This window comes from Fusarium musae, chromosome 2 (genome assembly GCF_019915245.1).
Source record: "Fusarium musae strain F31 chromosome 2, whole genome shotgun sequence".
Lineage (NCBI taxonomy): Eukaryota > Fungi > Ascomycota > Sordariomycetes > Hypocreales > Nectriaceae > Fusarium > Fusarium musae.
In genome coordinates this window covers 4628846-4656438 of record NC_058388.1, presented here as the reverse complement: position 1 = coordinate 4656438, position 27593 = coordinate 4628846, and the positions used below count along the sequence as shown (strand labels likewise).

The window sequence follows — 27593 nt, the reverse complement described above, 5'->3', positions numbered from 1 at the left end:
ATCGACTTTCGAGCCCGCAAGCTCGATAGAGGTGATACTACTTTATATCTTCCAATCCAGTCGAGGGAAAGATAGACCATCAGGAAGCCGATATGTCCTCTCACTGGCTGTAAGTTTCCATAATTTCGCATTTTATACTCATATATGTCTTCTATTCCCGAGCACTATCGAATTGACAAAATTGCGTGATTTAGAAGCACGGCAGATGAAAATGACATTCCACTTCTGTCAAGAAAAGATAATTAGTGAAAGGCAATTACGTGGAGACTGCGCACAGACGTTGTGGTTGGCATCAAGGATTGGATCGTTATGTGTTCCTGTTTCAGAACACCACGTGCTGCCTTCATAATACGAAATGAGGGAACAGTACGTCGTCCTTGATAGCCTCAAACTTAAAAGGGGCGGTGACGGTGTAGCGGATGCAAACTGATTATAAAAGGGGATGTTTTGCCTTCTCAAAATAAATCTTGGCTTTCATCAAGCAGCATTCTCTTTAATATCTCTTCTCCCAAAGAACCAATCACAATGCCAGTAACTATCAAATCACTTGTTTTCAGCCTGTTCCTCGCCCAAGCGGCATATGGGTATGTTCTTTCCCCAAGTCCATTGGATTGAGAGCGATACTGATACGACCGATAAGCAAGGACCATAGCAGTCATAACTGCTGCCTGAAGACTAACCAAGGATGGATTCTGCGAAACGACTGGACCAAGGCTGTGTGTGCCATGAACTGGGGTTCTGTTGTAAGTCTCTGAATTGATCACTGAGAAGATGTGTTGACGATGTTATAAGGCGACCTTTGACGGCGTTAAGTGCATCGAGAAGCCGGGCAACGTAATCAGCGGGGACGACTTTTATACTGCGTGCAAGCTGTACGGAATAGGTCAAGGTTATGGAGCTGATTGGTGGAAGGGTGCAGGGTATCGCGGTACTTGCTCCTGAGGTTGGACGTCTGAAATTGGAACGAGGTTTACATCGCCAACACAATTTCACCATGCTACTACCCATCTATCAATCCACAACTAGCAATTATAGTTAGAATATATTTGTCGAGTTTTGGTACCAGTCCTTTTCCGGGAATCAAGTTAGTTATAAGTGCTAGGGATAGGACTGATAGTTATGCCTGTGTTCTATGATTAACTTCGGTTTAAAATAATGTCTTATAGAACAAGGATATAAAAGCAGCTTGAAGAGTGTTATAAAGGGATTAAAATTGAAATCAGAATATGGTTTAGTAGCTAATAGAGGACTATATATAGTGCTATAAATTATCTGACCAGCTTTTGTCTAGCGGCAGTCAGCACAAGATCAACATATATCAGCCTCGTCGCAACCCGATAAACGAAAAACATCACAATTCACAAAAACTATACTTTTCAGAAATAGTAATTGAAATGGAACGGAGTATTCTCATCATCGGTGCTGCCGGCCAACAAGGCAAGGCCACCATCGACGCCTTATTCAGGGCACTCGAAAACTCTCCAGATCATGAGGACATCAAGATCCTTGCTTTGATGCGGTCAATCACGTCTCCAAAGGCCCAAGCGCTTCATCAAGAGCACCCATTAATTACCCTTGTGCAAGGTGACACTCAATCGCCGCAACCCATCTTTGGACAACACCCAAATATCGCATCAATCTTTATCGTCACAGTCCCGCCAAACGACGAAGCACAGGCCCTTCCCCTCATTGAAGCAGCCATAGTACATCAATCAGTAGACCACATCGTCTTCTCCAGCGTTGATCGTGGTGGCGACGAGGTTAGCTGGTCGCTACCAGCTGATATTCCTCACTTTGCCGCCAAGCACCGCATTAAGCTCCAACTACGGGAATTATGCAAAGAGAACAAATAACGGTGGACTATTCTGAGACCAACAGGATTTATGGACAGCTACAACCCTGGCTTGTTCGGTCAGATGATGGCGTCCCTTTGGGCAGAGGGGATGCCGAAGGATCGAAAAATGCAGCTGATTAGCACCCATGATATTGGCGTGCATGCAGCAAAAGCGCTTTTGAACCCCGATGCTTGGGCGGGAAGGGCAAAAGCATTGGCGGGCGATGAGTTGAGCTTCTCGGAGCTACAAGAAGTTTGAGAAGTGGTTCGGAAGGAGTTGCCTCAGACACATAAGGTCGTAGCATACCCCGTGCTGTGTATGGTTAAAAATGCGTCAAAGAGCTTTAAATCGGCAGAGATGAGGGCTGGACGACAGATATACAGGCACAGGAACCTGGTCTTCAGGACTTTGCATCATGGCTGAAGGAGTCAAGTCAATGGAAGTGTGTCTGACTGAAGTAATTCATTGGACAATTGCTGAACTCATATCTACCTCTGATATAATGTTTGTGAAACCCTCCCCTGAGTGCCCTGAAGAATGAACAATCCTCAAGAAAGGCGGATATTCTGACGTCAGGTCTTATCGTATGTAACCCAGACTTCACTTGCTCAGCATAATTACTTTGCATTAGAGTTTCATTCTATTACCCGCGGTGAAAAGACAAGCCGACTTCAGTTCAGATAGTCACCATCCCATCTCTGGCAACCATAAAATGCCTGTTATCCGATGACGAAGAACGATCTTTATAAGTAACTTCCGCACACTGCTGCGGAGGCAGCATATAACATTACATCATCGGGATTATCGCAGTACAGAAGATGTACTTAAGGTCTTGATATGCCACTGGTCCTTAAGCCTTGCAGGGGCTTTTACCTTTAGCACCCCACGCACCGCCATTGTTATCAAGCGCCCAGAATACAGCACCACCCAAGCACAACCCATCAGCCCATGTCATCTTTAGTGCCAACGTATCAGCGTCATCATAGCCTATCCACTGATGACTTCCCCAAGTCGCAACCTTCTGCATAGCCTCGCTGTCAAGCTCTACGGTGGCTTGGTTGGCTGCAATGGCCTTTTTGATATCACTCAGGACCATGACTCCTGTGGGATCTTTAACACAAGAGCCCTCTTCGCTGGGGCCCGACGCAGCACAACCAGCGTCTTTGCAGCTAGAGGAGGAGAGGGTATACCCGCGGCCGTAGAGGGGAATGCCGAGGTTGATAAGCGAAGGATCGGTTTGGTTCGCCCACAACGGCATGAGATCATTGGCGATATCAACTATGCTGGCCTGATAGGCCACAGTGTCCTTGGCTGTTCCTTGATCAATCCCCCAGCCGTGCAAATCGTATGCCATGAAGTTGAAGAAGTCGACGTATTTGCCCATACCGGCTGCGTTGAAGCCCTGAATGCTACCCCAGTCCGCTGGTACCGCCGCTGAGATGCCATAATCCTTTCCAAAGGCGGCTCGCAGCTCCTGGACGAGAGTGACCAGGTTTGCTGCATCGCTTGTCGTTGGAAATTCCCAATCAAGGTCAACACCCTGGAATGAATAAGTCTCCATGAAAGACTTGAGAGACGAGATGAACGCAGATCGCGATTCAAATGAAGCCGCCATAGAAGACCAAGTCTCAGTAGAGAAACTGCCGCCACCAATGGCAATCCACGTCTGCAGCGAACCACTCTGCAAAGCAGTGAATTGCTTATAGTACTCGACATCTTGAGAATTCTGAGCGCCCACTGCGAAACTGCTGGAGTCGAAATCGGCAAACGCCAAGATCAGATGAGTCAACCCATTGGTCTGGATCTGGGAGGGAAGGACTACATCGCAAGATCGGTCCCAAGCCTGCTGTACGCGCCAGTATCCAACACGACGACCGTTGGTGGCCGTCTTCCCATCGGAAGAGCAAGACGGAACTGTAGGTACAGAGCAGCTCCCGTACGAACTCTGACAACCTTCACCACAGTACACGGATGATGTTCCGCAGTATCCGGCTGATGAACAGCAGACGTTCAATGGGCAGCGAGCTCCATCGTTGTCAGGACCGCACTGGGCGAGGACAATATTGGGTAGAAGTCCAAGAACCAGGGCCAGACAGCAGGCAACTTGAGGGAAAGAATGTAACATGGTCGAAGATACTTGAACAGGGACGGAAAATCTGAGTGTAAGGCTCGGATCTTCTTGAGCCTATTATATGTCCCATTCTCCTTAGTCTCTTCGGAGACATTTAACCGTCTCAACACTAAGCCTTGTTGATAAATAACGATCTCCACATCTAAAATAACGCTGACGCCGAGATTTCGAATCATTTTCATGTGCCGTAGGACCAAATTAACCGTCGGACTTGGGGGGACCCTAATCGACGGAAATACTTAGCCAACTCTAGCCAAAGCTTAGGGCATCTCTTGCTGAGTTTATATTGGCAAGTCTAAGCCCGGCCGTTGAGGCGATCGCTTCCGTTAAAGAACCAACCGTGTCGCGCTTAAAGCGGTCAATTCGCGCTTGGGGTCCAAAGCTTGCACTACACCATCTGCTATGATTGGTAGCGGGAACGAGGTCGACAGCGATCCCTTCTCCACAGTAAGCAGACGCCAAACTTTCAGGGCACATCCCAGACAACGGCTTTTGATGCAATTGGTCTCCTCTAGGCCTCTCCTGAATTCCAAAACGGAGCGTTGGCAGAGAAGAGCTAGGCGTCTTTTACACCCTGGGTGATAAACCATGGATGACCTTGTTGCTGACACAAGTCTTCCTTGCTGAAAAATGTACCCATTGCTCACTTAGTTCACAAGGCAAGAAAGAGAGGCAATGGTATAGTTTTCCATGCTGCAGCATCGCTTGGCTTTCTAGTTCGCTATCAGATAAAGGTGACCGGCTTGAAGCCAGCTGCTTGCTGCAGGAGACAAGAGCACATGAATAGACGCCATGCCGGGCCGATCCGTTCACAGCCTCTTCTCTTGGGGGCGCAGAGTCTATTGTTAGGTACTTTTGTCTAGCCCTATGGGGCAAATGAAGCTTTCGGTTGGGGGGAGTGGACTCGGTGGAGCAGGGAGATTATCGAATTAACCTCGGCGGATTTACCAGGGTCGTTTCGCAGAGTGAGCCCACATAAAGGCATTGTGCCCTGCTAGGACGCCGAGGGGGAATTCCTTCTGCGTTGCCTAAGCCAAACCAGCGACATGGAGCTCTCTGTGGTGTACTTTCTCTGTATACTTTCTCTAGCCTCAGCCTCCTTCAATTTTGGATTGTAAGCTACACGGACCTCTTGCTTTAAAGTTCTGTCCAACTAATCGGTCCCAGCTCGTCGTCTCCCGTTTTACTACCGCGCGCGAAGAATCCTACGAGTAAAGACGGTAACTGTGGTTCTAATTCGGAGACTAATGCGACATGCCTCACTTCCACTTTCGGTAACTGCTGCTCAGAGAAAGGATTCTGCGGAAAGACGAGCGCCTATTGTTCGGAAGGCTGTCAAGAGGCCTTTGGTAGCTGCTCGTCGAGTGATGATGGACAGCTTGTAAGCACGTCGGGATCATGTGGTGCGACTTCTACTAGCAACATCACTTGTGAGGGCAGCTCGTATGGTGACTGCTGCTCTGAGAAGGGGTACTGTGGCAAGAATGCAACCTATTGTGGTGCTGGGTAAGTGCAATCTACTGTTTAATTTGACACTGTTCCGACAAGAGCGGCATTGCTTTGGTCTTCTCGCCAGGCGAGCACGTCGTCAATCCAGACGGCATCGCAGACCTTAGCTTCTTCAACTCGGCTCTAGACCTCGCTGACACTGACTTCAACAGGTGCCAAAGTATGTTCGGTAGCTGTTCATCGAGCGATGAGTCCTCTACGACAACCGCGACATCTGACAAGACTTCGACCTCGACGGCGGCGGCGTCAACGAGCCTCGGTGCTATATCCATTGATGGAAACTGCGGCTCCAATTCAGACACCAACGCTACTTGCCTAGACAGCGAGTTTGGCGATTGCTGTTCGGCAAAGGGATACTGTGGCAAGACCTCAGGTATGTGACCCCGCAAAAGGACGAGCGTCTCACAGTTCAACGAAACTAACTCGGCGCTCTCAGACTACTGTAGTACTGGATGTCAAAGCGACTTCGGTTCCTGCGATTCGACTAGCGATTCGACAACCTCATCAGCCTCTGAGTCAGCGTCCTCATCGACATCCTCCTCCGAATCCTCCTCGTCGACCCCATCAACAACACCGTCGACAGCCGGCCTCAGCACCGGTGCCAAGGCCGGTATCGCGGTCGGATCTGTGATTGGAGGGCTCGGAGCTTTAGGACTTGTGGGCTTTCTTGTGCTAAGGGGGAAGAAGAGAAAATCTTCGCAGCAATTGGAGGATAGTGATGTGGGAAAGCCTAATGAAGAGACGAGATTTGAGTTGCATGACGAGAGGACACATGAGATGCATGCGCAGAGTCTGGTGGAGTTGCCTGCTGATTATGGAAGGGTTGATGATCGGGCTGCGGCTGGGTATGATGGAGCATACAGAGGACATTAAGTGCGGGTTATGGGCTGCTGTACGAGTTGTGAGCGCTTATGAGGTTGGTGTAACACAGGGGATTTATGACCTGATTGGCTACTACTGGTTTTTTAATAGATGAAATTAATCATTACGATTCTTTGAACTCACGTGTAAAGCAACCTAACTCTACATACACATCAACCCTCCATCACTAACGTAGAGGGTCACATCATACTATAATAAAGGGCCGAAGTCTAGTCTCTATTAGCCTACTTATCTTAAGCACCAGGCGAGCTCAGGGAATGGAAGCTGACTTTTGTTCAGGTACTCGGGTTTGGTCTTCGACTTAGATGGTGATATATCAACTTTTGGAGAGTCATTGATTCACATGTGGCGTATGTTGAGGAGGTTGCTGAGTCGAAGTCGCAACAATGCTTACAGACTGCAGGTAACTATCAGCAGAAAGGTACAGCACATAACCACACACCAAGAATGTAAGATCCTTTCATTGTATAGCATGATGAAGACAACTTGGTAGACTTCGATTGGCGCGGCGACCTTGCGACTCAGAATGTGGATTGGAAGTTTTCATCTTAGTTAATGACTGATATGTAGCAATAGAATATTCGGTTCCTTTTGAATCAAACTTTAAAAGAGCCCGAGCAATAACCAAGTCCTGCAGTCCAGAGCTAAAGAGGCTTCCGTCCCCAAACAACCTTCTGCCGGAAATACGAGTGAATCTTGGGTGATCGGATCTCCCGTCTAAAGTGGGAGATGAACACCGTCACTTCTTCCTCCGTCCAGCCTAATGCAGTAGCCATATGAAGCACAGTTCCCTGCGCGTCTTGTTCGAAAGCAGCTTGCATGAACTGCCCGACGCTTCGCTGCTTCGGGTCCATTGGCCAGCCTCCCACAGGATTCTACCACAGTGTTAGTCAGTACTAACTTAGGAAGAACAGACAACTTACCTTGAAATCGCGTTCTTCGATATCTACAAACCCAGCTTCTCTCATTTCTTCTCTCTGAATGTTCTCCTCGAAGATCGTGAATGGTCGTCCGATCTTACGCCCACCTTCAACGAAGAACTTCTCCCACTGGCTAAGCGCACTGCCGGGTTGGACTGTACCGTCGTCACTTTCCACGCGAGATGATGGCTCGTAGCTCTCGATGTACCCTCCTGGCTTGAGGCACTTATAGGCTTCCTTGAACAGAAACTTCCAGTCTGCAATGCTACCGACGAGCCAGCGCATATGGATATAGTCGAAGGTGTTAGGCTGGAAGGTCCATTCTTGGGTACAGTCTTCAATTTGGCTGTGAAGAGTTTGAGCACAAGATGGACGCAGGCGTATTTTCATAACTGCGGTACTTACAACTCCAGATTAGGTGGGATCCAACCAGGCTGGATAGGTGCGAGGTCAGTACCAATAACGGAAGCATTCGGGAACCTGTCTGCAAATTCCCTTTATTTCACGTAAGCCTGAGCTCTGTCCTGCTACTTGGAGTTGGTGTGAGCTTACATGGCCCAAATCCCTATCGTATTGTTAATCACGCTGTTCACTGCCCTTATGAGAAACTTACCAGTTCCGGTTCCAATGTCCACGGCAGTCTGAAATTCCACGTTAGCCATCGTAACTCGCCGTGTTTGTGCAGGCCCACCCTTACCTGAATGTCATTTGGCACGGGTGCCAGGTACAGTTTATCACCCAGCAAGAGAGTGAGTACATGGTGGCTAGATACCATACCGGTTAGATTGTTTCAAACGGATCCTGGGCAAGCCTACTTAATGTCCATTGCCTCTTGGCCAGCATCGTCGATAGGTCCCCTTCACACGGTCAGTCGTGATAACCACACTTCGCAGCTATAACTCACCAGTACTCGGGATTACCCCGCTCGCTCTGGTATGCCCTCCCGTTGACAGTCCTATACTGAAGAATGCTAGACGTCAAAGAGGCTGTTGAGCTTACACTGTCAAGGACAGCCGAGTCCCCATCCTCTGGTGCCACTTCCTCCTTGGGCACAGGTCAAGTAAGCGACAAAGTCTCAAAAGCATTGAAAAGCTCACCTCTGGCAGTTGTGACCAATGTTCTGGTGGGAGAAGACCGCTCTCCGCGGGATTTTCACCTGGCGGCGTAGAGCCCGCCGAAGTTGAATCAGCACGCTTCTTGTGAGCAGGCGACGACATCTTGATTGCGAAATTGTGAAGGGTCAAAAGAATTGAGAGCGAACTGGCGGCCTGAGGGACAGATCATGATATTTGAACTCGGACTGCGGAGTCGAACGTCCGATAATCCATGTTTGTTGATGCATCAAAATGTGTTCGACCAACAACAGTGGAGTGCTGGCCAATTGTTTGGCTTTGATCCTTGCAATGCGTATGCACGTACCGGGAATCTGGCCCGATATACAGTAAATTCATCATGTTATGTACTATTGAGTTATTTTTCTTGCTTGTATCCATCATGCGACGACTGCGATTTGTTGTGGACGAGTCCGCTGGTGAACTTGCTAATGCGCAACTAATATTAGTTGCAATTATTGTAGTGGAGCCAAATAACTTACGAGTGTTGATTGACAATATCCTTTTCACCTTCTGGTACTGTATCTGTTCCTGCATCAAAGTCTTCATGCAGGTGGTACCCAATGAGAGAAGTGTATGAAGAGACAGCAAGCCGCCTGTAACAGGAGTCACGGCATCGCCTGATATCGTACGCATAGTAGTTGAACAAATTAGTCATCTCTTCTTGGACGTGGATGCTGTTAGCAACGGGGTATCATTATTGTCGGATCGAACGACGCCTTGATAAAGAACGAGTCAATGAATAAATCACTCCTTGCAAAACGGGAGGAAATAAGTTTATGACATAGCGAGGCTAAAGATGGCCTTAAGAAACCTCGCTCTAATTAGTCACTTATAGACAGAGACCTCTAGACATAACTAAACATCCACCTAGAGACAGAAAGACAGAAAGGTGGAGGAGGTAAACGTACCCAGCATAGGTCGCAAGCAACCTGATATAACGTCATAAGTAAGATATAATATAAAGCGCATACCTCTCTAGGATGGGAGCCACTAATAACAAAGCAATGGGCCCCATACTATCAGGCCAATGAGACTCTTAGATCAAGAACTTTAGAATTAGTCGCCAAATACGAGCTAGATAGAATTGCATAGCGTCCTCGGCAGGGCCTCGGTAAGACCCTGGCAAGTTCGAAATCCCGCCCTTCTTCCTGACATAGAACAGGAAACATATCACACAGAATCATAGACACGTCATCGAGCGCATTTACCACTCTCGTTTGAGACTAGGCGAAGGGTGACGGTTCCCGGGTGGCCTGGTGCATGACTGTGTGAAGCATTACGAGATATTGCATCTTGTGTGCAGGTGAGAATCTAAATCACTGAGATAAACCATGAATGGGCCTAAGTGATGGTATCTATCGATCAATTCTAGGATATAAATAACTCAAAAGTGCATCTTAGGCTATAGATAATTATGCTAGTGGTTGCTTAATTGAAAGCTTGGAAAATCCTCCACCTTGCCTGACAAATCGCTTTATCTCTTCCAATGCAACTTCAGCAGTATCGTCCACGACACGGACCGGCGGCAAGCGGAATTTCTTTCCATAGTTCTCAATAGCCCATTTAAAAACTTCCCAAGCTCTAGCGTGGTCCGAAGGTCGCGCAGGAATGGAAATTGGATGAGGAGCGCCGGGAGGATGAATCACAAAGTCGATATTGGTTGCGCCAACGGGCATCTCGAAGCGCTTTTCGTCTCTCAAGACCGTCGAAGCGATGAAGGTGTCGTCTGCTACAGCCTTTAGCACCTGATCGCCTGAATCGGGAGCCCCTGCTGCATCGAATGCGTATAAGAACTTGTCAAAGCCCAAGCCTCGCAGAGTTTTGGCGATCGACTCGTGGACATTCTCGTCCTTGTAGTTGAATAGGTGTTCGACTCCGAGAGAGCGTAGATGCTCGAATTGCGCCGGGTTTGCAGCCACAAGAATGGGAGACACGCCACTTGCGATGGCGAACTGTAGGGCGCAGTACCCAACGGAACCTGTCGCTCCCCAAAGCAGAAACGGGGCATTGTAGGCCAGTGTTTCGTTCTCCGTCGGGAGGGGGAATTTGAAAAGGTTGTACACCGCATCAGCGGCTGTCATGGCAACAACAGTCAAACTCGCTGCGTCGGGCAAAGGAAGATTATCGGGGACTTTGAACAGCATGTCCTCTGGGCATGTGATGTAAGCTTGATGAGCTCCGTAGTGAACAGGTTGATGAAGACCTGCGGGCGTGTATCCCGCTACAATATCTCCAGGCTTATACACAGAGTTGGGCTTTGTTGTTTCTAGGACTTGACCGCTAAAGTCATGGCCCATGACGGTATTGTTCATTCCTAGGAACGTTGCATGTTTGATATCGGCGGGATTAACGCCTGAGTATAGGACTTTGATGAGCAGTTCGCCGCTGCTTGGTTCCGGGAGGCCTTGCCGTTCGATGACCTTGGGATTGTTCTCTGAATCGATGAAGAGTGCTTTGGTGGTATTGGGAACGGCCATTCTCACAAAACGCTGGGCAAGGTTCGCAAGAAAGACAGGATTCTGGACTGAGAATTATTCGGGTGCCTGTATATTGAGATTCATGCGCCAAGACACTGTTTATAAAGAATAACTGAAGTACATGACCTCGGCTTTTAACATCTCCAACTCCCGATTATATAATCGGATCTTTAGAGGTTGTCAGTGGAAAAGACTCGCTAGGACCCATTTATAGAACTTGGAATCGGTCCTCAACACTAGCGTTGATACAGGCCTCCACCGACTTACGCTATATTCCGACGGACTAATTCCGGTCCTCATGATCTGATGTTCATCGGTTCCGGCGACCGACAGTGTAGCCGGAATCTTAATGGGATTTCCTGGCGCTACCCAGGTATGGATGAGTAACTGACATGATGAACCTAGGGCTCGACTCGTGACACCTGAATGGTAGGCTTTTAATGATAGAGAGCATAAGAAAAGAAAGTATGCGTTGTTCTCTGGACCGGCCACAGTGATGCGCCTCATTTCTATGCTCGTAAAGGATAGAGAGGTTTTCCATCTGCAGCCCACTAGCCCTCGAGACCCATGATCTTGTAGACATGTCCATGAGACGCTTGTGTCGATTTGTACTCATGACAGTTGATTCAAGAGACGAAGTTAGGCTGCTTCCAGCATGATTTTATCTTTTTCATAGCCTGTCCATGAAATCGGAGGATGTAAATAATGGCTTACTAGTCCAGGCTCATATCCGACCTGGCACTGAAGAATATCAGTCAACCATACTCATCAGCCAGCATGACTAATTTCACGAACAACTCCTATCAATATACAAGCACGTCTATTAATAGAATGTTGCGAACCTTGAGGGTCAACAAAACGCCTGATTCCATTTTTCTCTCCGCGGAAACTTTGCGGAGACATACTATCCGGAGACTTTTAATCCAGCTGAACACATCGCATATAAAAGCGTGTTAGCCAAAGCTCAATGTCTTCCAACTGAAAATTGAATCGCTCTTCATTCTATTTACTTCCTTTCACCTTGAAGCATCTCCAGCCTGCGTATAAGAGATATTTCCAATCATGAGGGACGAGATCAACAGTACCAGGGACGAGGCTAAGGCCCTCGGAGAGAAGAACAAAGAGCATTTTGAGTATGTTGCCATGAATGAAGATTAATTACTGGCTAACATCCACAGCCAAGTCGCCGCTGAAGTTTTCAAACACCCGTGGATTCAACGGATATGTAACCAGATTTCCGACGAGTTACGCCAAAACCTGGATTGGATTGGCATTCCCGAGAAGCCTGATGGCTTCAAGATGCTAGATTATGCCTGCGGTAACGGCGTTGCTTCTCGTGTGAGTACTTCTGTATTTTTTACTGCTCCTAGTGACTAATCGTCCTAGGCACTCGCCCCATATGTCTCCGTCGTCCGCGGTATTGACATCTCATCCAAGATGGTTGAGCAATATACCATGCTTGCAGAAGCTGCTGGATTTAACCCAGAGAGAATGAGAGCCATACATGGAGACTTGATGGATCCCGAAGCATCACCCTCTCCTGAGCTTGACACTCCAGAATTCAACGACTTTGATCTCATTGTCATGTGCATGGCTCTCCACCATGTACAAGACTACGCAGCTATGATTCAGAGACTGAGCGAAAAGCTCCGTCCTGATGGTGTGCTTCTGATCATCGATCTGGTTGCTTCATCAGAGAGTGGCTGCCCCGAAGCCCCTAGATCCATAGAGTTGTCTAACCATACCATGTCGAAAATGGGTTTTACAGAAATGGAAATCAAAACTGCATTTGAGAAAGCCGGCTTGGGTGATTGGTCTTGGAGATGGTGCTCTGAGAGATCCCAGGTCCCTGAGGAGATAGGTGGTGAACAGCAAGGGTTTTTCGCCAGAGGCTGTAAGAGCGTTGGGGCGAGTGAGACCAAGTAGGTCTCAGAGGTTTCAGGTCAGATGCGGTAAGAAACAAGACTAGATCCGACGGTAGTCAAAATGCGTCCAGGTGACATGCATCGAATTATACAAAAGCCTTTGAGCCATCACCAGCGGAGTGGGGTACTTCTTGTTGTAATTTTGGTTTTTATTTCTTCCTATGACCTTCCGGGAGTAAGAAAACACCAGACCTGAATATAGTGTGTCAGAATAAACTTAGCAAAGGGTGTCTTAAGTCTATACTAAACTTATCCTAATCTGATGTAAAGTTACCTAAGTACTTTTATCACTTAGGATCAAGGTCCTGAGTTTCCTTCCTCCCCTAGTAGGTTTTATCCAATACAACCAACGTCAGCGACATTACTCTTCGCCACTCTGACATCACATGATGATGTCAGAAACCACCATATTTCAGGCTTTCACGATCTTGAAATTAATGCTTCATTCTCACAACCCAAATACTACCGATCCCACCTTGAACGTGTGACAAACAGTCACCATGGGTATGCCATATTCTAAACAGGTCCACGCAGCATTCGACCAAGTCACGCCGCTCGTGGCCGCTGGCTTCGAAGTCCTCCGCACGACCAAAAATATCGCAGTCTTTCTTGCCTTTCTACAAGTCTTCATAACCCTCATATTGACTCTTACACTATTCGCGATCCTCGCGGTGATATACTCTGTCAATCCAGATCTAGAAGAGGAACGGCGTGCGCTGGTCACGCCGTGCATGCAGTGGATAGCGAGCTGGGTACTGGAGTACGGAGCTTTGACTGCATGGATTTTGAAGGTCGTTGTAGTTCTCAGTACTGCTGGGCTGGGAATATTTCTATGGCAAGGGTCTACTACAGAGGTCATTCCAGAGGTTGAAGGCGAGGATGATGCACCCGAGGATATTGAGTGAGGTAAGTTTCACATATCTTTTCTTAGATTATTCATCAGTAAATAAATCTCTTAGGTCACGATTTGGGTACTATATACTGTCTCAACAGTTACCATAACAATCGAGGCAAAATCTCAATTACAATAGAACTGTCTACAATATTACAATCTCCATTTCACAACTACTCCCTCCCCAACACTCAAGCCCTGAGCTTCAATGCCTTGACTCGTACATGTCGCTGAAAGTAGTAACGAGCAACGAAAGGAATGTATTCAGAACATAAAGCTTTAAGCACATGCGTCCATCTCATAAGCAACCTCTGTTCTCTTCACTACCTAATCAGAAACCGTTCAAAATACAAGTATCAGCCCCTAGTGCTTCGAGATCTTGAACTTCTGGTTCAATCCGTTATTGCCATCCCAGGTAAGAAAAGGCGTGTAGTTCGAGGTGTCGCCCTGCTGCAAATCGAGATACATGCCATACTTCACGTTTCGGATTCTATTTTGCAAGTTAACTAAGGTACCGGAATGAAAAGTGGTAATGACTTACTTGAACACGGTGTTGTTGTTAATTGAGTCGAGGGTCGTTCCCTCTAGTTCCCACTGCGCTGCCTGGTCAGATGTGTCTCTACCAGGGTCACATCGAGCCTTCTGGTTGCGTCCTGTATGACTGTAAGTAAATGCTCCAAGACGAGTGCCCATGCGAACATACCAGCAGACCAGAGAATGTAGTTGTTACGCGTGTTCTTGATGACTACGACATTGTTGCGATCGCCGATAGAATACATATCCCAGGTCTGATTGCAATTGTTCACGAGGGAGCTGTGTGACAGCAGTTAGATGACGAATATCCTCTGTTGGTATACTGGGACACTTACTAGCATTGGACAGGCGTACTGGCTCCTCCTCCATTAGTGAGATCAACCGCGATCTCCCTGTGGCTGGGCTGTTGACACTTGATGTTGCACCTGAACTTGAAGACTGGCGTTGACTGCAGGTTTCGGATCTGCTGCTGTAGGTTATTGATCTGCGACTGCAGGTTGCTTATAGTGATCGACTTGGCGTTGGATTCCTTGACAAGGTTGTCAATTCGATAAGATTGATCACGAATGGTTGAGTCCTTGGCGTTGATCTGGACTTGCTTGTTCTTGACATCTTGGAGGGCTCCGTTAAGCTTGGACTGTAGATCAGCGTTGTTTCTCTCGAGCTGCGAGATTCTGTCTGTCTTCTGCTTGGCATCCTTCCGCAACCTGTCAATATCCTTCTTCTCAACTTCAAGCTCAGCTTCAAGAGAGGCAACGCGGGTGGTGAGATTAGCGATAGTCGCGCTGGCAGTAGCCAAACTAGCCTCTGCCGCAGCAAGTGCTGTTTTGGTCTGGTCGAGGTTCTTCTGCACCTCGGCCTTGGAAGCGCGTTCGTATTCAAGTTGGGCTGCCAGTCTGTCAATGGTCTTGTGGTCGTCAATATCATGCCCGCGGTCTTTCTTGATCTGGTCCTCATCCTTCTTGATTTCCTCGTCTTTCTCCTTCAACTTGGCTTCGTAGGTAGCTCGGGCTTCATCAAGTCTCTTGGTCAAGTCCGTGACTTTTGCTTTCTCAACCGTAAGGTTATCTTCAAGCTTCTTGACCTCTATCCTAAATTCGGCGATCGCAGCGTTGCGCTCCTCAATCACCTCGCCTCGAAGATGGAAATTGATGTCCAATTGATTAAATCGCTTACTTATTAGCTAGTACCCAACCAAAAGGCTCAGTCACCGCTACTCACCTCATGCGCGTAATTGACAAGGTAGCCAGCTTGATCGGCGTAGGCGACTGCGTGCCTCAAGTTCTCGATGATTCCGATCGGGAAAGGAAGAGGGTCGAGGACACGAGGGAGTGAGGGCTCAGGCTGGGGCAGGCGGACTTGGAGTTCAGCATTCTGAGGCGGAGGGAGCGGGGCGTCCCATTCACTGAATTCTGTTTAATACTGACGTCCGGGCGTACACTCGGTTGAGACAGGCATCTCGGACTTACTGGGTGTGAGGATTGGTAACTGCCAGGAGCTTGTACTCGCCTAGATCGGCGTCCGCCTCCTGTCCCTTCATATGGACAGTAAGAATATCAGTTGCCTTGGTCCAGTTGCAGGTGACTTCATAGCCGGCGTCGAAAGAAAGCCAAGCACCCTTATCGTCAAGAGAAGCAATCTTCTGCTGTGCAGAGTGGAAGCTTGGCACTTTTTCTTTGCCCTCGCTGTCTTTAGTCCACTGCCACATTGCATGCACAGGGCGCCCTTCACCGAATCCCTCAGGGACGACAAAAAGGCAGAACTCATTAGTCGCAAGCGTGGTCCAATTGATCTTACCCAACCAAAGACGGCCGCATTCTCTCAGCCACTCTCCCTCGGGCATCCAGATCCGGTTAAACTCCATCTCGCTCTTGTCCCCATCGCGGGAGATAACAACATGGAGCTTTTCATATCCATTGCTAGATGTTATCTCCCAATTGAAGTACACAGGGCTGGGGTTGATAGTATCGTCACCTTTCTTTGTTATGGGGGCCCGATGGATGGGGATTCTCAAGGCTAAGTTGAGCTTATCGACTCTCTTCTCGGGGTAACCGTTAGTCCATTGAGATAAAAACCAGACAATATCGCCAACACGGATTGGTCCCGAGGGTAAGATGATGACGGCGGTCTCATCTTGAGCCCACTTGCCCCAGTTGAATTTGCCTTGGTAAATGAACATATTGACTAAGATGTAGAGATGCAGTGAAAGTTTTGGAAGATATATAAACGAGAAATAGTTGTTTGTGTCTGGTTCAGAACAGAAGAATTGGCATGAGTTGGAAGCGAGATTATATAGCCCGCACCAAAGAGTGCATCTATAGAGTATCTATGAAAAGCCACGATGATAAAACTTCTGGTTACCCTCATCTACCTAGTCTGGCACTTCTCCCACCAATCTTCTGCATGTTTCTACTAGATCACAGCTGATGTAGATTTGTGGCTTGCTGAAACCAAGTCAGGAAAACTATTGACCAGTCCTGCTCCATCTAGCAACAAATCATATCTATTGCTCCATCTCTGACAGGCATGCCAAGTAAGCAACCTGTACGCTTTGACATTGTCGACACATCAGAACAGAACTTTACCCCGCTCGTTACCCATGGCTTCTGTTGTCGTATCATATTTCCAGGTAGCAAACTTGGGGACTTTTGCTGTGAGTTCCAGAAGAGCTGACAATCCGTCACAAAGGACGTCACCCCGCCAGCCACCATTGACAGGGATGCCTCAGCCAAGCCCGATATCTTCAGCAGTCCAAAAGCGGCTATCAGCTCTCAATTGATAGTCTGATAGGGAAAGGATCGGCCCGCAGACATGTATGTCGGCACTCCCGGCCCTTAGTCAAAGCGAGACTTTGTGTTGTCAACGCCTGATGCATCATTACCATCGAATTCGTCGTAAACGGAAAACCAATCAGAACTACAGTTGTGAAGATGAAGCCAACCTAAGATAGTTGTGGATTTTGACCTTGTAAATTTTATATGAAATTCAAGTATAGCAGAAAGCGAACGAAACGATCTGTCAAAAAGCACTATATCAACTGAGGACTGCCTACACTAATAACCACTACTATTGAATAGAGTGGCGATTTTGCCAGGGTAACTCTTCGTGTTTATTCGACTTTTTCCTCTGTTTTAGCAAATCACTTACATGTCTTTTGTCTCATACACTTGACTCTGATATTCACTTCTCACAAATCCTAGAATTCACTGTAATAATATTTGAACGGTCTTTCGAGGCAAGGCATTTGATACAACTCCCCCGCTCGTGCAAATCGGCAAAAGAGACGATGTAACTCATGAAGCTGACTGCATTCGATAGTCTATATCTCGGCACCCTAAAACGGTCATCAGCTCGCCACTTTGCTCAATATTGTTTCTACACCCAAAAGGTCTGCCAGAGGGCTTTGCATGATGGCCTTTCCGAGGCGAATTGGAGGGATTATAGAGACTTCAGTGGCAAGTATGATACGATATTGGCTCAGAAGGATGTCGATTAAGCAAAGGTTGTGTCAAAGCGTAGGGCTGCATATTTGGCCTGCTATCATGCGATTGGGTATCATTTGTTGCTGAATGCAGCTGAACTTTTCAGCTATGGTCTAGCATCAACTTGCAGGAGATTGTGGGGAAGGTGTTGGATCAAGTAAACGAGTGACAAATAGAATAGGATTGATTCCCCAGACTGAGATGTCTGACTCTGTCTGCATAATCCTACTTGTATTTATGCCGAACCTGCATCATCTGGAAAAAGCCATAACCATTCAGCCTCTTGCTTATCCATCTGCATTCAACGTTTTAATATTCAATATGTTTGTCTATGAAGGCAGGCTTGATTGGGGCAGTTCAGCTCGCGATGAGACAGCTGTCATTGTTTTACCTTCTGGCGCCATGCGTGCAGGAGACCTCGTCTTCATCCTGTCCCAATGGACCCGCGATTCCGGGGGAAACAAGAAGGCTCCCTTGTCCCAAAAAATAACAATCGACAAGGTCACCAAGACCGCCAACGGCAATGACACCTTTACCGTCAAACCAGGCTACTACAGATGGAACATGACCTCTCGTAACAACTACGATAAACTTGATTTTGTCTTATCTACAGACGCTACTACATCTAAGAGCAAAATGGAGTTTCAGCGCGTCTGGAAGCCTACAAACTCACAATCAAAAGAGACCGGCAAGATTTGGGTCAGTAAACTCAACTGGCCCGTCATGGCAGATAATGAATTTTGTTTGTTCATTGCTCCTGAAGGGTTTGGCGAAGGGAAGCCTTTCCTCGTAATGTGGCAGTGGTCTTATGATAAAGATCTAAAAGAAAGAGTACCAATCTTCCGGGTTGGGAAACAGAGCATTGGCTCTCTTGACAACAAATCTGCCTTGTTTACTTGTCAACTGGACGCGGACTACTTGGTTACCTGTGCCTGGGAAAATAAAACTGATGTCCTTAATGTCTTCATGAAAGGACCCGAAGGCGAGCAGGAGATAGGCGCGTTTAAGTTATTCGCAAATACCAAGCCTCACGACGAGGCTCCAGATTGCAAAGACGAAGTTGCGGAGCTGGAGAAAAAGATCAAAGAGTTGACTGATGATCTCGATGCTGAGAAAGCAAAGTCTGCCAGCTTGACGGAACAGCTTGCTCAAGGCCAAGCTGCCTGCCAAGCTGAGAAGACGCAGAAAGACAATGAGATTACGAGGTTGACAGCCAATATCTCACAGCTAGAGAGGGATAAGGCGGTTCTTCAGACTAAACTTGACCAAGCTCTTCGCAACGAGGGCGACCGAGGCCAGAAAGATGCAAAGATCGCTGAACAGGCTGCTCGCATCAGCGACCTAGAGAATAAGCTTCGAAACCGTCCTGAGCTCTTGTTCCGATGTGAATTCAGGAGCAGGATAACACACGGCTACGGGAATGATGCGCAGTGGTTGCTCCAAGTGACTAATGCAGGATATCCCGTCAACAAACCTCCTGTTTCAATCAGGTGAGTTCCGAACCATTAACACCGCAAAGTAGTTATCTAATCGACTACATAAAGAGAGCATCGTAACTGGAATATTAGCTCCGAATGGGAAATTTATGCTGTTGACGGCTCCAATGATGCCGTAATCCTTGTGAACTCGGGTACCGGCCATAATCTTTGGTCCAAGGGTATGTAAAGATACTATCTCGTGTATGAAACACTGACTGATAGCTCTGTTAGGACATCAGCATAATGCCCAAGCTACGCACCACGACCTTTCAGACCCCGCAGCGCATTGGGTTCTAGAAGGCACAAGAAGAGATCACCCAAGAATGAACGATATAATCAAGTCAGTAAAGTGTTAACTATCAGTCTTTGCTGAAAGCTCTGCTAACTGCAAACAGGATTCGTAATGTGAAGGATGGTACATATCTTGATGTAAAGAACGGACGTGCTGCCGATGAAAATGCTGTTATTACACATATTGGTAATAATGGAGCGAGCCAGAAGTTTGAGATCTTCCTGGGTTGGCAGGAATAGAGGGGCTAAAGTAGTAGAGGGAGGTTAGTTACTGTACGAATCAGAGTTAGTCTTAAAGCTAAGTCTGACTCACCACTATCTTTTAGAACAGATTCTTTCCGTGTTATAGACTCCCTGTTCTTGACTTATCTGATCTAGTGGATCCATACTGATGCAAAGTTGTCCTCATCCAGCTTCAATGTTACCCCATCCATACCACGGATATATGCCCTGACAGCATCTGGTCAAGCACATATGACCATACCTATCAGAGAACTCGGGATCCCGTCCGCTCTCCCATAGATAAGCTGATAAGGGGCGGATTAGTAGTTGGGTCGGTGACGACCAGCGAATCCCCGCTGTTGTATGTTTTTTGATGATATCTGCCTGCAATCGTCCTTTTTGCATGAATGAGTTAGTGGCGGGTCGGTAATACCAGCGAGCAATATATGGGCGCGACAACAAAGGTTTTCAATGACAATGCAATCACCAACTACCTCCTTCATATTGGCATGGCATTTGTTGTCCTTGAGAATGGCGTTAGTTAGTACGTGATCTATATCTTATCAGATCTGGTGGATCCATAGTGATGCGAGGTTATACACTAACGCCGATTTCTCCACTTCCGTCATCAGCGACCGTTTTTTCTCTCAATCTCACCCGCCACTTTGATCTTGGCATCAACGGCGTCATGCACATGCATATGCACGTTTAATCATGGCTCCAAAATCATCTTCAAGGCCTCGGAGCCCTCGAAACTCAGAATCGGACGAAGCACCTCTCCTCTCCCGCAGCCCCTCCCCTCACTCTTCCCCTCCCCCAAATCGACCCGTATCATGGTCCTCTCTCCCAAACAAAAGCCAACTCGCCGTGATCCTCCTCGCACGTCTCGCAGAACCCCTCAGCGAGCGCTCCCTAGCTTCATATCTATTTTTTCAACTCCAATGGTTCAACCCCGATATTGATCCCTCGGAAATTCCGAAGCAGATGGGGTACATAACAGCTACGTTCGCCGCTGCCCAATGTCTTACGTCTATGTGGTGGGGCAGAGCGGCTGATCATCCGAGACTGGGGAGGAAGAGGGTTTTGCTGATTGGACTTGGGGGATCGTCTTTGTCGGCGCTGGGGATGGGGTTTTCGAGATCGCTTGGGATGGCGTTCTTTTTTCGATTTTGTGCGGGGGCTTTGAATGGGAATATCGGGGTTTTAAGAACTATGGTTTCTGAAATTGTTCCTGAGAAACGGTAAGTCGAGAGAAGTGTTGCGGATAATTATTCACTGACTCTGTACTTCAAGACACAAAACAAGAGCTTTCCTCCTACTGCCGATGTGCTTCAACGTTGGCGTCATTATCGGACCTCTCCTAACAGGTTTCATGGCTGATCCCGTTCATACGCTCCCTGGAATCTTTGGTCCAGGTTCTCTCTTTGGTGGGGAGAAGGGCGTGCAATGGCTCGAGAAATTCCCTTACGCGCTGCCAAATCTCTTCTGCTTCTCCATCCTGATGTCAGCCTTTTTTCTAGTCATTCTTGGCCTTGATGAAACGCACTCGCAGCTTCGGCATCGCCCTGATCCTGGACGTAGACTCGGAAGGCTTCTTCTACGAATCATTCTCCGCCGAAAGAAGGATCAGCATCTTTACAGCTCTATCAACACTGAGGAGCTGATGGATCATGATGCAGATCAAGAATCTGGGGAAAATACAAGACCAGCTAAAGCGTACAACAAGACTCGTCCTCCGTTCCGAGATGTGTTGACGAAGAATGTCTGTCTTAATATGCTACAGCGCTTCCTACAGTCAATTCACGTATCAGCGTTCAATTCCATTCTTTTCAGTCTTCTGCCCACGCCTAAAGCCGACTCTACAGACTTCCATCTACCCTTCCGCTTCACCGGTGGTCTAGGTCTATCAAGTGAGAGGATGGGTTTAGCCAACACAATCATTGGTACGATCGGCATCCCGCTTCAACTCTTCATATACCCCAGACTCATCGGCAAACTCGGCGTTAAAGCTTCATACAGTGCCTTTTTACCACTAAGCATCATCGCATACTTCCTTCTGCCATACCTGGTTCTGTTGCCGGATAATACCGCTCTGGTGTGGACTTGTCTATCTGCGGTTCTGAGTCTGCAGGTATTATCTCGGACATTTGTGAATCCTGCTACTATGATGCTTGTCAACGATTCAGCGCCGAGTCCGAATTTGTTAGGCACGGTTCATGGGTTGGCATCGAGTATTTCGAGTGCTGCTCGGATCATGGGACCTACGGTTGGTGGAACGTTGCTTGGATGGGGTCTTGCCCATAATCTTGTTGGACTGCCTTTATGGGTCTTGACGATTTTGGCATCGGCAAATTGGGCTATTTTGTGGTGGATTGAGGATGTGAATATGTCTGAATGAGTTTTAGATCTAGATAAATCCACGAGGTTCAGCTGACTCTTAGTACGGTCGGTAGGTCTTGTTCTGTATTCAGTGACTGTTCTCAAGACTATCACTATGTCGTAGTCCCAGGGCACTGGTTTCTTGTGGCCGTCCCGTGATTGGGCCTCGAATGTCATTCGTCTCTGCCGCTCCGCATGATGCACCCAAGTTCTCGGCTACGTATAAGCTTTCCCAAATCCTTCAACGAAAAGTGGCGTACCATTATGATCTGCTATCGCAAATGGCTGACAGACGAATGTCTCCCGATGGTCCAGGCCAAACTTCAACTCTCGGATATGTTGGCAATAATTCCCTGAGGCTCATCCCTCAACCTTTTCTAAATCTGCGCGATGTCCCCGTCACATCCTCTCTCCCTCAAGCATCCGAATCCTCATCACTATCCTCCTCCACGACAAGATCAATGACCAAAGCCGCTTTATCATTCAACTTATCAAGCTGAAACCCCGCCGCAAGCGCATCAGTCGCGTCATGTATACAGCCCGCAACATCAAGTCCAATATCATGCTCTTTAAGCGCAAGACAGATCACCCTAAAATGCTCATGATGCGCATCCTCATCGTCGCCTGCGTCAAAGATGAGCACAGCGTTGCGGTGGATAAGACAGAAATCGTCTTGCACACCGGGATATTTCTTGATGGCAGCTAGTTTTTCTGGCGTGCAGGATGAGCTGGCGACGAGGCGTGTGAAGATGCCAGCGTTGAGAAGGGCGTTGACGGATGAGGGTGATTTTGGGTTGAAGATTATTACATTAGGAGGGAGCGCTGGTGTTTCTGGGGGAGGGTTTTGTGTCGTCATTGCGAAGGTTTAGTTCAATGAATTGGAGATAGAGAGAAATTGGCGATGAGCCTCTTGTCGCGCAGGAAAAATGAATGAAAGCAAATTTGGTTAAGGCGTGATGAGTCATCCGGTTCAGGGTAGGTTGATTGCACAGCAGTGCCTCACTATCTGACCATCAATGGCATGGGATGATCAGTAGGGAGCATAATATACGCCAATTAGCTTTCAAAATTTAGAAGACGGATACATATCCTAACAATGATACCTGTTTGCAAGGGATGTGTAGAGGAGTGTACATCAACAGTAGGCTAGCCCTGATCCTTTTCTGATCTCATCTTATCAATTGGTACGAGTCATCAGATTCAAGAATCCACTCAGTCTTACCGCTGACGATCAACCCCGCATTATGAAGACCATTTCTTACAATCAAATGCTATTTCAAGAGTCGAGCATACTTTTGGCTACGAAATAGGTTCTAAACGCGTTGCGACAATATTCAACGGCCTTTGTTTAATGATTCACTTGATAGTGTAGTAACTCGACCACAGAGAGCATGTCTAACGAAAACTCAAGACTATGTTGTTTCTGCCGTAAGCTGGAGCCGGTAGACCAGCCCTGTCCCTCGATCCAGACTCAGTCTACTCCGGCCTTCCCCAGCGCTATAAACAATACTACGAAGCCATGGACCAGAGGTGACGAGGACTTGCTGGAGCAGCTCCGCCAGCACCCAAGCGAACTCTGTCGACGATGTGCCGAATTTGACATCATTCGCGCATTCAACGAAGCAATTCCCCTAGATGAGAGCCAGAGAGGCAACCTAGAGAAGGCTCAATATATCCAACACGCTGAAAGACAGGAACCATATAGACTGCGCTTCGGTCTTTTGTCACAGTTTCACATGAAGCCTTCTTGCCCGCTATGTCGGTTGCTCTATCGACTCGTTCCCAGACCGCCGCCAGAGCATGATACTACAGTTCTCACGCTTATCCCTTACCGATGGCATATTCGACAGGATCACTGGGAAGGTGTTCCAGAAGATGACAAGCGAATGTTTGCAATTTGGTTCGGTCTTTCAACGCCTGGTCTCGATATGTCTGGACCGAGTTTCTTCAATGCGGGACAGCAGTTGAGAGTTGCTATGATGACTGGCGAAGCCATTGCCCTACACCCAAACTCATCTTCAGAGGAGTTTTATAATGCCAGGGTTATTGACGGGATGGTTGATGTTGATCTCATTAAGAAAGGTCTTGAGCATTGCCAGAGGTATCATTCGGAGAAGTGTAATGCCGAGTTTGACAAAGGTCTGCTCATTACGAAAATGCTTGATGTTGAGACTCGAAGGGTCGTTGACTGTCCTGATAATTGTGATTATCTGGCGCTTAGTTACGTCTGGGGCGGTATTCATCCCGCTGATGGGGCTTTAGAGGCTGGGATACTTCCTCAGACGATTGAGGATGCTATCACTTTGACCAAGAAGCTTGGGAAGCGATACCTCTGGGTAAGTGGTCTCGGTAGCTCTTTCAACCACTACTAACTGTGCAGGTTGACGCACTCTGTATCGATCAAACCCCCAACCCAACACCCGAGCAAGCAGCGAGTAAAGCCAAGCAACTTCAGCTCATGCACTTGATCTATTACTGCGCCACAATAACCATCTTTGCCGTCGCAGGTCCGCGCTCCGACTACGGCATTCCTGGAATCTCAAAGCCACGCGTGGGGTCCACACGAGAGCGCATCAACGGAAAAGATCTAGTAGTCGTTCCCCCGCAGATCATGTCAGAGATCAAGTCTTCTGTTTGGCAAACTAGGGCATGGACGTGGCAAGAGGATGTCCTGTCTACGAGAAAGTTGTACTTGACGGAGACGCAGTGGATACTTCAGTGTAATGAGACGCTGGGGCCGAGTGATTTTGCGGAGGCGCATGATACGGCTGTGGATCTTACTTGGACCACGGTTTCTGGGGGGAAGATGAAGGCTGGCTACGTCGAGGTAAGTCAGGACAGTACTGTTGTGACTTTTGAAGCTGACAATTGCAAACAGGCTACAAACACCGAGTTCCTGGATCGAACTTCCTCGATGTTCATATCAGCTGTGACGACATATACCTCGCGGTCTCTCACTAACGACGGCGATTCTCTGAACGCCTTTCAAGGTGGCCTCGCACGCTTCGGAAAACCAGTATACCCTCAAGGATTCGAATGGGGAATGCCACTGAAAGAATTTCCGCAATCATTAGCTTGGATACATGATCATACAGTCAGGCCAACACGCAGAGCTGCATTTCCAAGCTGGAGTTGGGCCGGTTGGGGTGGAACTGTGCAGTATCCCACTGACCTTACCGAAACAGCTGCTGAGAACGGCGATCTCATCCCACGGATGGTTAGTATTGACGATAAGATAGTTACGCTGGAAGGATGGACTGTAACACTTAACATTCGGACTGAACCGTTCAGTGAGGTGGTTGTACCCGGTACTGATCAGGCGATTGGATGCGTTACGGAGAGGAATTTTAAGCATAATATGACTTTGCCAACGGGGAAGTATCGGTGTTTGGTAGCGGCGAGACTGAAGAAAGAAGTATTGAGGAATGGATTAGTGAACCAGTTGGTGTTCTTGGTGGTTTTGAGGGGCGATAAGGATGTTGAGGTTGAAGAGAGGCAGACGGCTATTACAGTGAGCAGGCTTGCTATTGAAGGGAAGGATTTTATGGAGTTTGGGCCAAAGAAGACAGTGATTAAGATGAAGTAGAACTAGGGATCTTGTTGAGGTGTAAAATAAAGATTCTTGACCGATTTGTAAATGCAATAAGTCCTCCAGTTTATGTGTATCTATCTTTTTCATTACATCGTGTAAATCATCGTTCATTCTTCATTCCAAAGCACTCAACCATCTCGACAGATCCTTCGCTCCATCCGCAGTCCTAAACTTATGCCCATCATCCCACGGCGCCACCTCAGCCGGCTTGACAATATGCGCCAACTGCAAATGCGCAACCGCCATCATCGACGACGCCGATATCCTCACCCCGGAACTCAACGACACCGAGGTCAACAAATCAATCTCATGTTTTCGCACCGTATCAGACGTCGTATCCTTCTCCTGGTCAAAAATAGCCCGCCAGTGTCCTGTCCTCGCAAGTTGAGACCGGATATCCTGCTCCTCTTCGTACACTGCTTCTTCGAGGGTACTGTTGCTAAACGCGGAGGAGGATTCTTGTATGCCGCGGATTTTGCAGAACCATTCGATTTTGGAACCGATGACTTCTATGCCGAATACTAAGGTAGCGATGAAGACGGATGCGCGCTTCTCGTTCTTTTTTATGCTCTGCATGCCTTGGATGGCGAGGACGCGGCCGTAGTGGCCTGCTTGATCCCAAGATTGGAGGCTGATGGTACCGGATTCGAGGCGGGGGCAGGATGTTATACTGTCGTAGGGAATGGTGCCGCTGTCGAGAGTGACGAGGACTTCGTAGCTGCCGTAGCCGTGGAAGTCAGGCTGGTATGAGGCACGCTCTCGACTCCCAGCAATGAACATGTTTTCTTCTCGGAGTTTGGTAGATCCTGTGAGTACTGGTACTGGACAGGGCGGTGTTCTGTTGCGAGTGCAGCGGTCCTTTCCAGGTAAGCGATTTAGAAGCAGTGCGACTTGTTGGTTCTCTGAGTCTCGTCTGGCGTTGAGAAGAACGAGCCATTGCTCGACTGATTCGGTGATGGTGTTCATGATAGGTAGTCTGATTGATAGACCGGCATTCGTCATGGTATATGTTTTTGCTTCGTGGACGGGCCATTCGGTGTAGATGCTTGAGTCGACAAAGGTCTTTGGTGATGGGGAGAGGATACTAGCCCAGTCGTGAGGAACGTATCGCTCGTCCCAGGCCCAACAGAAGAGTGTTTGGTCATTCGAGACACGAATAATCTCTTCTTGTAGTCGGATGAACGCACGCATTCCTTCGCCATAGATGATTTGCATGTTGATGTCAAAGATACCCAGCATGCAGTAAGCGATATCCTCGACTCTTTCAGTCTCTCGTTTGGATAACCAAGACATGCGCTCACCAATACTGGCTTTGTAAAAGGTACAGTCGAGATATTGCTGATCAATCTTGGTAACAAAGGAAATCGTATTGGCAAGCGTCTTTCTCGTCCCAATCGTCGTCCAATCATTCGCAAAAAACACCACCGACGTAGGAGCCAAAAGCTCAGGCAGCGTCCACCCTCTAGTAAACCACCTCGACTGTCTAAACTGCACCATTGGGTCAAAAGCGCCCGTATCAATGGGCGCCACATCACTCAGGTAAACATAACAAACCGACGCATTCTTGTACCAGGAAAACATGGCATTCAGGGCCTCAGAGACCTCTGAACTGCTGCTCTTGTCGATACAGTTGGTGTCGCACCAGAGATACATGAGGCCATCCTTTCTCGCCTGCTCGCAGACGCGGCGAATCTTCTGGTGTCCCTTCTTGAGCTTCATGAGCTCGAGGTTGCCCTGCCAGTCTTGGTACGTGGCCTCGTCGGGACCCCATGTGTGTGATAAAATGGCATATTCGGGAGGCTGGCCGTAGAATTCCTCTAGCTGGAAGGTTTTGGTGTGTATGAGACGCATTCTTCTGGCGGGGCATTGAAGGACAGGGTATAGGTGAGAGAAAACGAGAGAGGTGATGGGTTTGAGGGGAGAAGTGAG

The 27593-nt window shown here is 47.9% G+C and overlaps 13 protein-coding genes across 13 annotated transcripts; 6 read left to right on the top strand and 7 right to left on the bottom strand.

The window, feature by feature from the left end:
• Window positions 1-1394: 1394 nt before the first annotated feature.
• On the top strand, window positions 1395-1853 carry J7337_003349 (uncharacterized protein; the record flags this gene model as incomplete). The annotated part of the gene is made up of 1 exon (XM_044821065.1): window positions 1395-1853. The coding sequence occupies one exon, from the start codon at window positions 1395-1397 to the stop codon at window positions 1851-1853; it is 459 nt and encodes a 152-aa protein (XP_044685365.1).
• An 832-nt stretch (window positions 1854-2685) lies between these two features.
• On the bottom strand, window positions 2686-3960 carry J7337_003348 (uncharacterized protein; the record flags this gene model as incomplete). The annotated part of the gene is made up of 1 exon (XM_044821064.1): window positions 2686-3960. The coding sequence occupies one exon, from the start codon at window positions 3958-3960 to the stop codon at window positions 2686-2688; it is 1275 nt and encodes a 424-aa protein (XP_044685364.1).
• A 3041-nt stretch (window positions 3961-7001) lies between these two features.
• On the bottom strand, window positions 7002-7939 carry J7337_003347 (uncharacterized protein; the record flags this gene model as incomplete). The annotated part of the gene is made up of 5 exons (XM_044821063.1): window positions 7002-7232; window positions 7281-7623; window positions 7683-7757; window positions 7830-7842; window positions 7891-7939. The coding sequence occupies 5 exons, from the start codon at window positions 7937-7939 to the stop codon at window positions 7002-7004; spliced, it is 711 nt and encodes a 236-aa protein (XP_044685363.1).
• A 149-nt stretch (window positions 7940-8088) lies between these two features.
• On the bottom strand, window positions 8089-8494 carry J7337_003346 (uncharacterized protein; the record flags this gene model as incomplete). Its single annotated transcript, XM_044821062.1, has 4 exons — window positions 8089-8134; window positions 8182-8237; window positions 8277-8321; window positions 8375-8494. 4 exons carry the CDS (start codon window positions 8492-8494, stop codon window positions 8089-8091), a joined length of 267 nt encoding a protein of 88 aa, XP_044685362.1.
• A 1310-nt stretch (window positions 8495-9804) lies between these two features.
• On the bottom strand, window positions 9805-10869 carry J7337_003345 (uncharacterized protein; the record flags this gene model as incomplete). Its single annotated transcript, XM_044821061.1, has 1 exon — window positions 9805-10869. The coding sequence occupies one exon, from the start codon at window positions 10867-10869 to the stop codon at window positions 9805-9807; it is 1065 nt and encodes a 354-aa protein (XP_044685361.1).
• A 1062-nt stretch (window positions 10870-11931) lies between these two features.
• J7337_003344 (uncharacterized protein) lies at window positions 11932-12795 on the top strand (the record flags this gene model as incomplete). Its single annotated transcript, XM_044821060.1, has 3 exons — window positions 11932-12002; window positions 12048-12207; window positions 12256-12795. The coding sequence occupies 3 exons, from the start codon at window positions 11932-11934 to the stop codon at window positions 12793-12795; spliced, it is 771 nt and encodes a 256-aa protein (XP_044685360.1).
• A 499-nt stretch (window positions 12796-13294) lies between these two features.
• On the top strand, window positions 13295-13699 carry J7337_003343 (uncharacterized protein; the record flags this gene model as incomplete). The annotated part of the gene is made up of 1 exon (XM_044821059.1): window positions 13295-13699. The coding sequence occupies one exon, from the start codon at window positions 13295-13297 to the stop codon at window positions 13697-13699; it is 405 nt and encodes a 134-aa protein (XP_044685359.1).
• A 350-nt stretch (window positions 13700-14049) lies between these two features.
• On the bottom strand, window positions 14050-16399 carry J7337_003342 (uncharacterized protein; the record flags this gene model as incomplete). The annotated part of the gene is made up of 6 exons (XM_044821058.1): window positions 14050-14176; window positions 14228-14339; window positions 14390-14499; window positions 14556-15391; window positions 15442-15625; window positions 15690-16399. 6 exons carry the CDS (start codon window positions 16397-16399, stop codon window positions 14050-14052), a joined length of 2079 nt encoding a protein of 692 aa, XP_044685358.1.
• Window positions 16400-18023: 1624 nt separating this feature from the next.
• On the top strand, window positions 18024-19711 carry J7337_003341 (uncharacterized protein; the record flags this gene model as incomplete). The annotated part of the gene is made up of 4 exons (XM_044821057.1): window positions 18024-19192; window positions 19271-19359; window positions 19412-19520; window positions 19576-19711. 4 exons carry the CDS (start codon window positions 18024-18026, stop codon window positions 19709-19711), a joined length of 1503 nt encoding a protein of 500 aa, XP_044685357.1.
• A 1306-nt stretch (window positions 19712-21017) lies between these two features.
• Window positions 21018-22091, top strand: J7337_003340 (uncharacterized protein; the record flags this gene model as incomplete). The annotated part of the gene is made up of 1 exon (XM_044821056.1): window positions 21018-22091. One exon carries the CDS (start codon window positions 21018-21020, stop codon window positions 22089-22091), a length of 1074 nt encoding a protein of 357 aa, XP_044685356.1.
• Window positions 22092-22487: 396 nt separating this feature from the next.
• On the bottom strand, window positions 22488-22928 carry J7337_003339 (uncharacterized protein; the record flags this gene model as incomplete). Its single annotated transcript, XM_044821055.1, has 1 exon — window positions 22488-22928. The coding sequence occupies one exon, from the start codon at window positions 22926-22928 to the stop codon at window positions 22488-22490; it is 441 nt and encodes a 146-aa protein (XP_044685355.1).
• A 535-nt stretch (window positions 22929-23463) lies between these two features.
• J7337_003338 (uncharacterized protein) lies at window positions 23464-25658 on the top strand (the record flags this gene model as incomplete). Its single annotated transcript, XM_044821054.1, has 3 exons — window positions 23464-24408; window positions 24453-24899; window positions 24951-25658. 3 exons carry the CDS (start codon window positions 23464-23466, stop codon window positions 25656-25658), a joined length of 2100 nt encoding a protein of 699 aa, XP_044685354.1.
• A 120-nt stretch (window positions 25659-25778) lies between these two features.
• J7337_003337 (uncharacterized protein) lies at window positions 25779-27515 on the bottom strand (the record flags this gene model as incomplete). Its single annotated transcript, XM_044821053.1, has 1 exon — window positions 25779-27515. One exon carries the CDS (start codon window positions 27513-27515, stop codon window positions 25779-25781), a length of 1737 nt encoding a protein of 578 aa, XP_044685353.1.
• Between the last annotated feature and the right edge of the window lie 78 nt (window positions 27516-27593).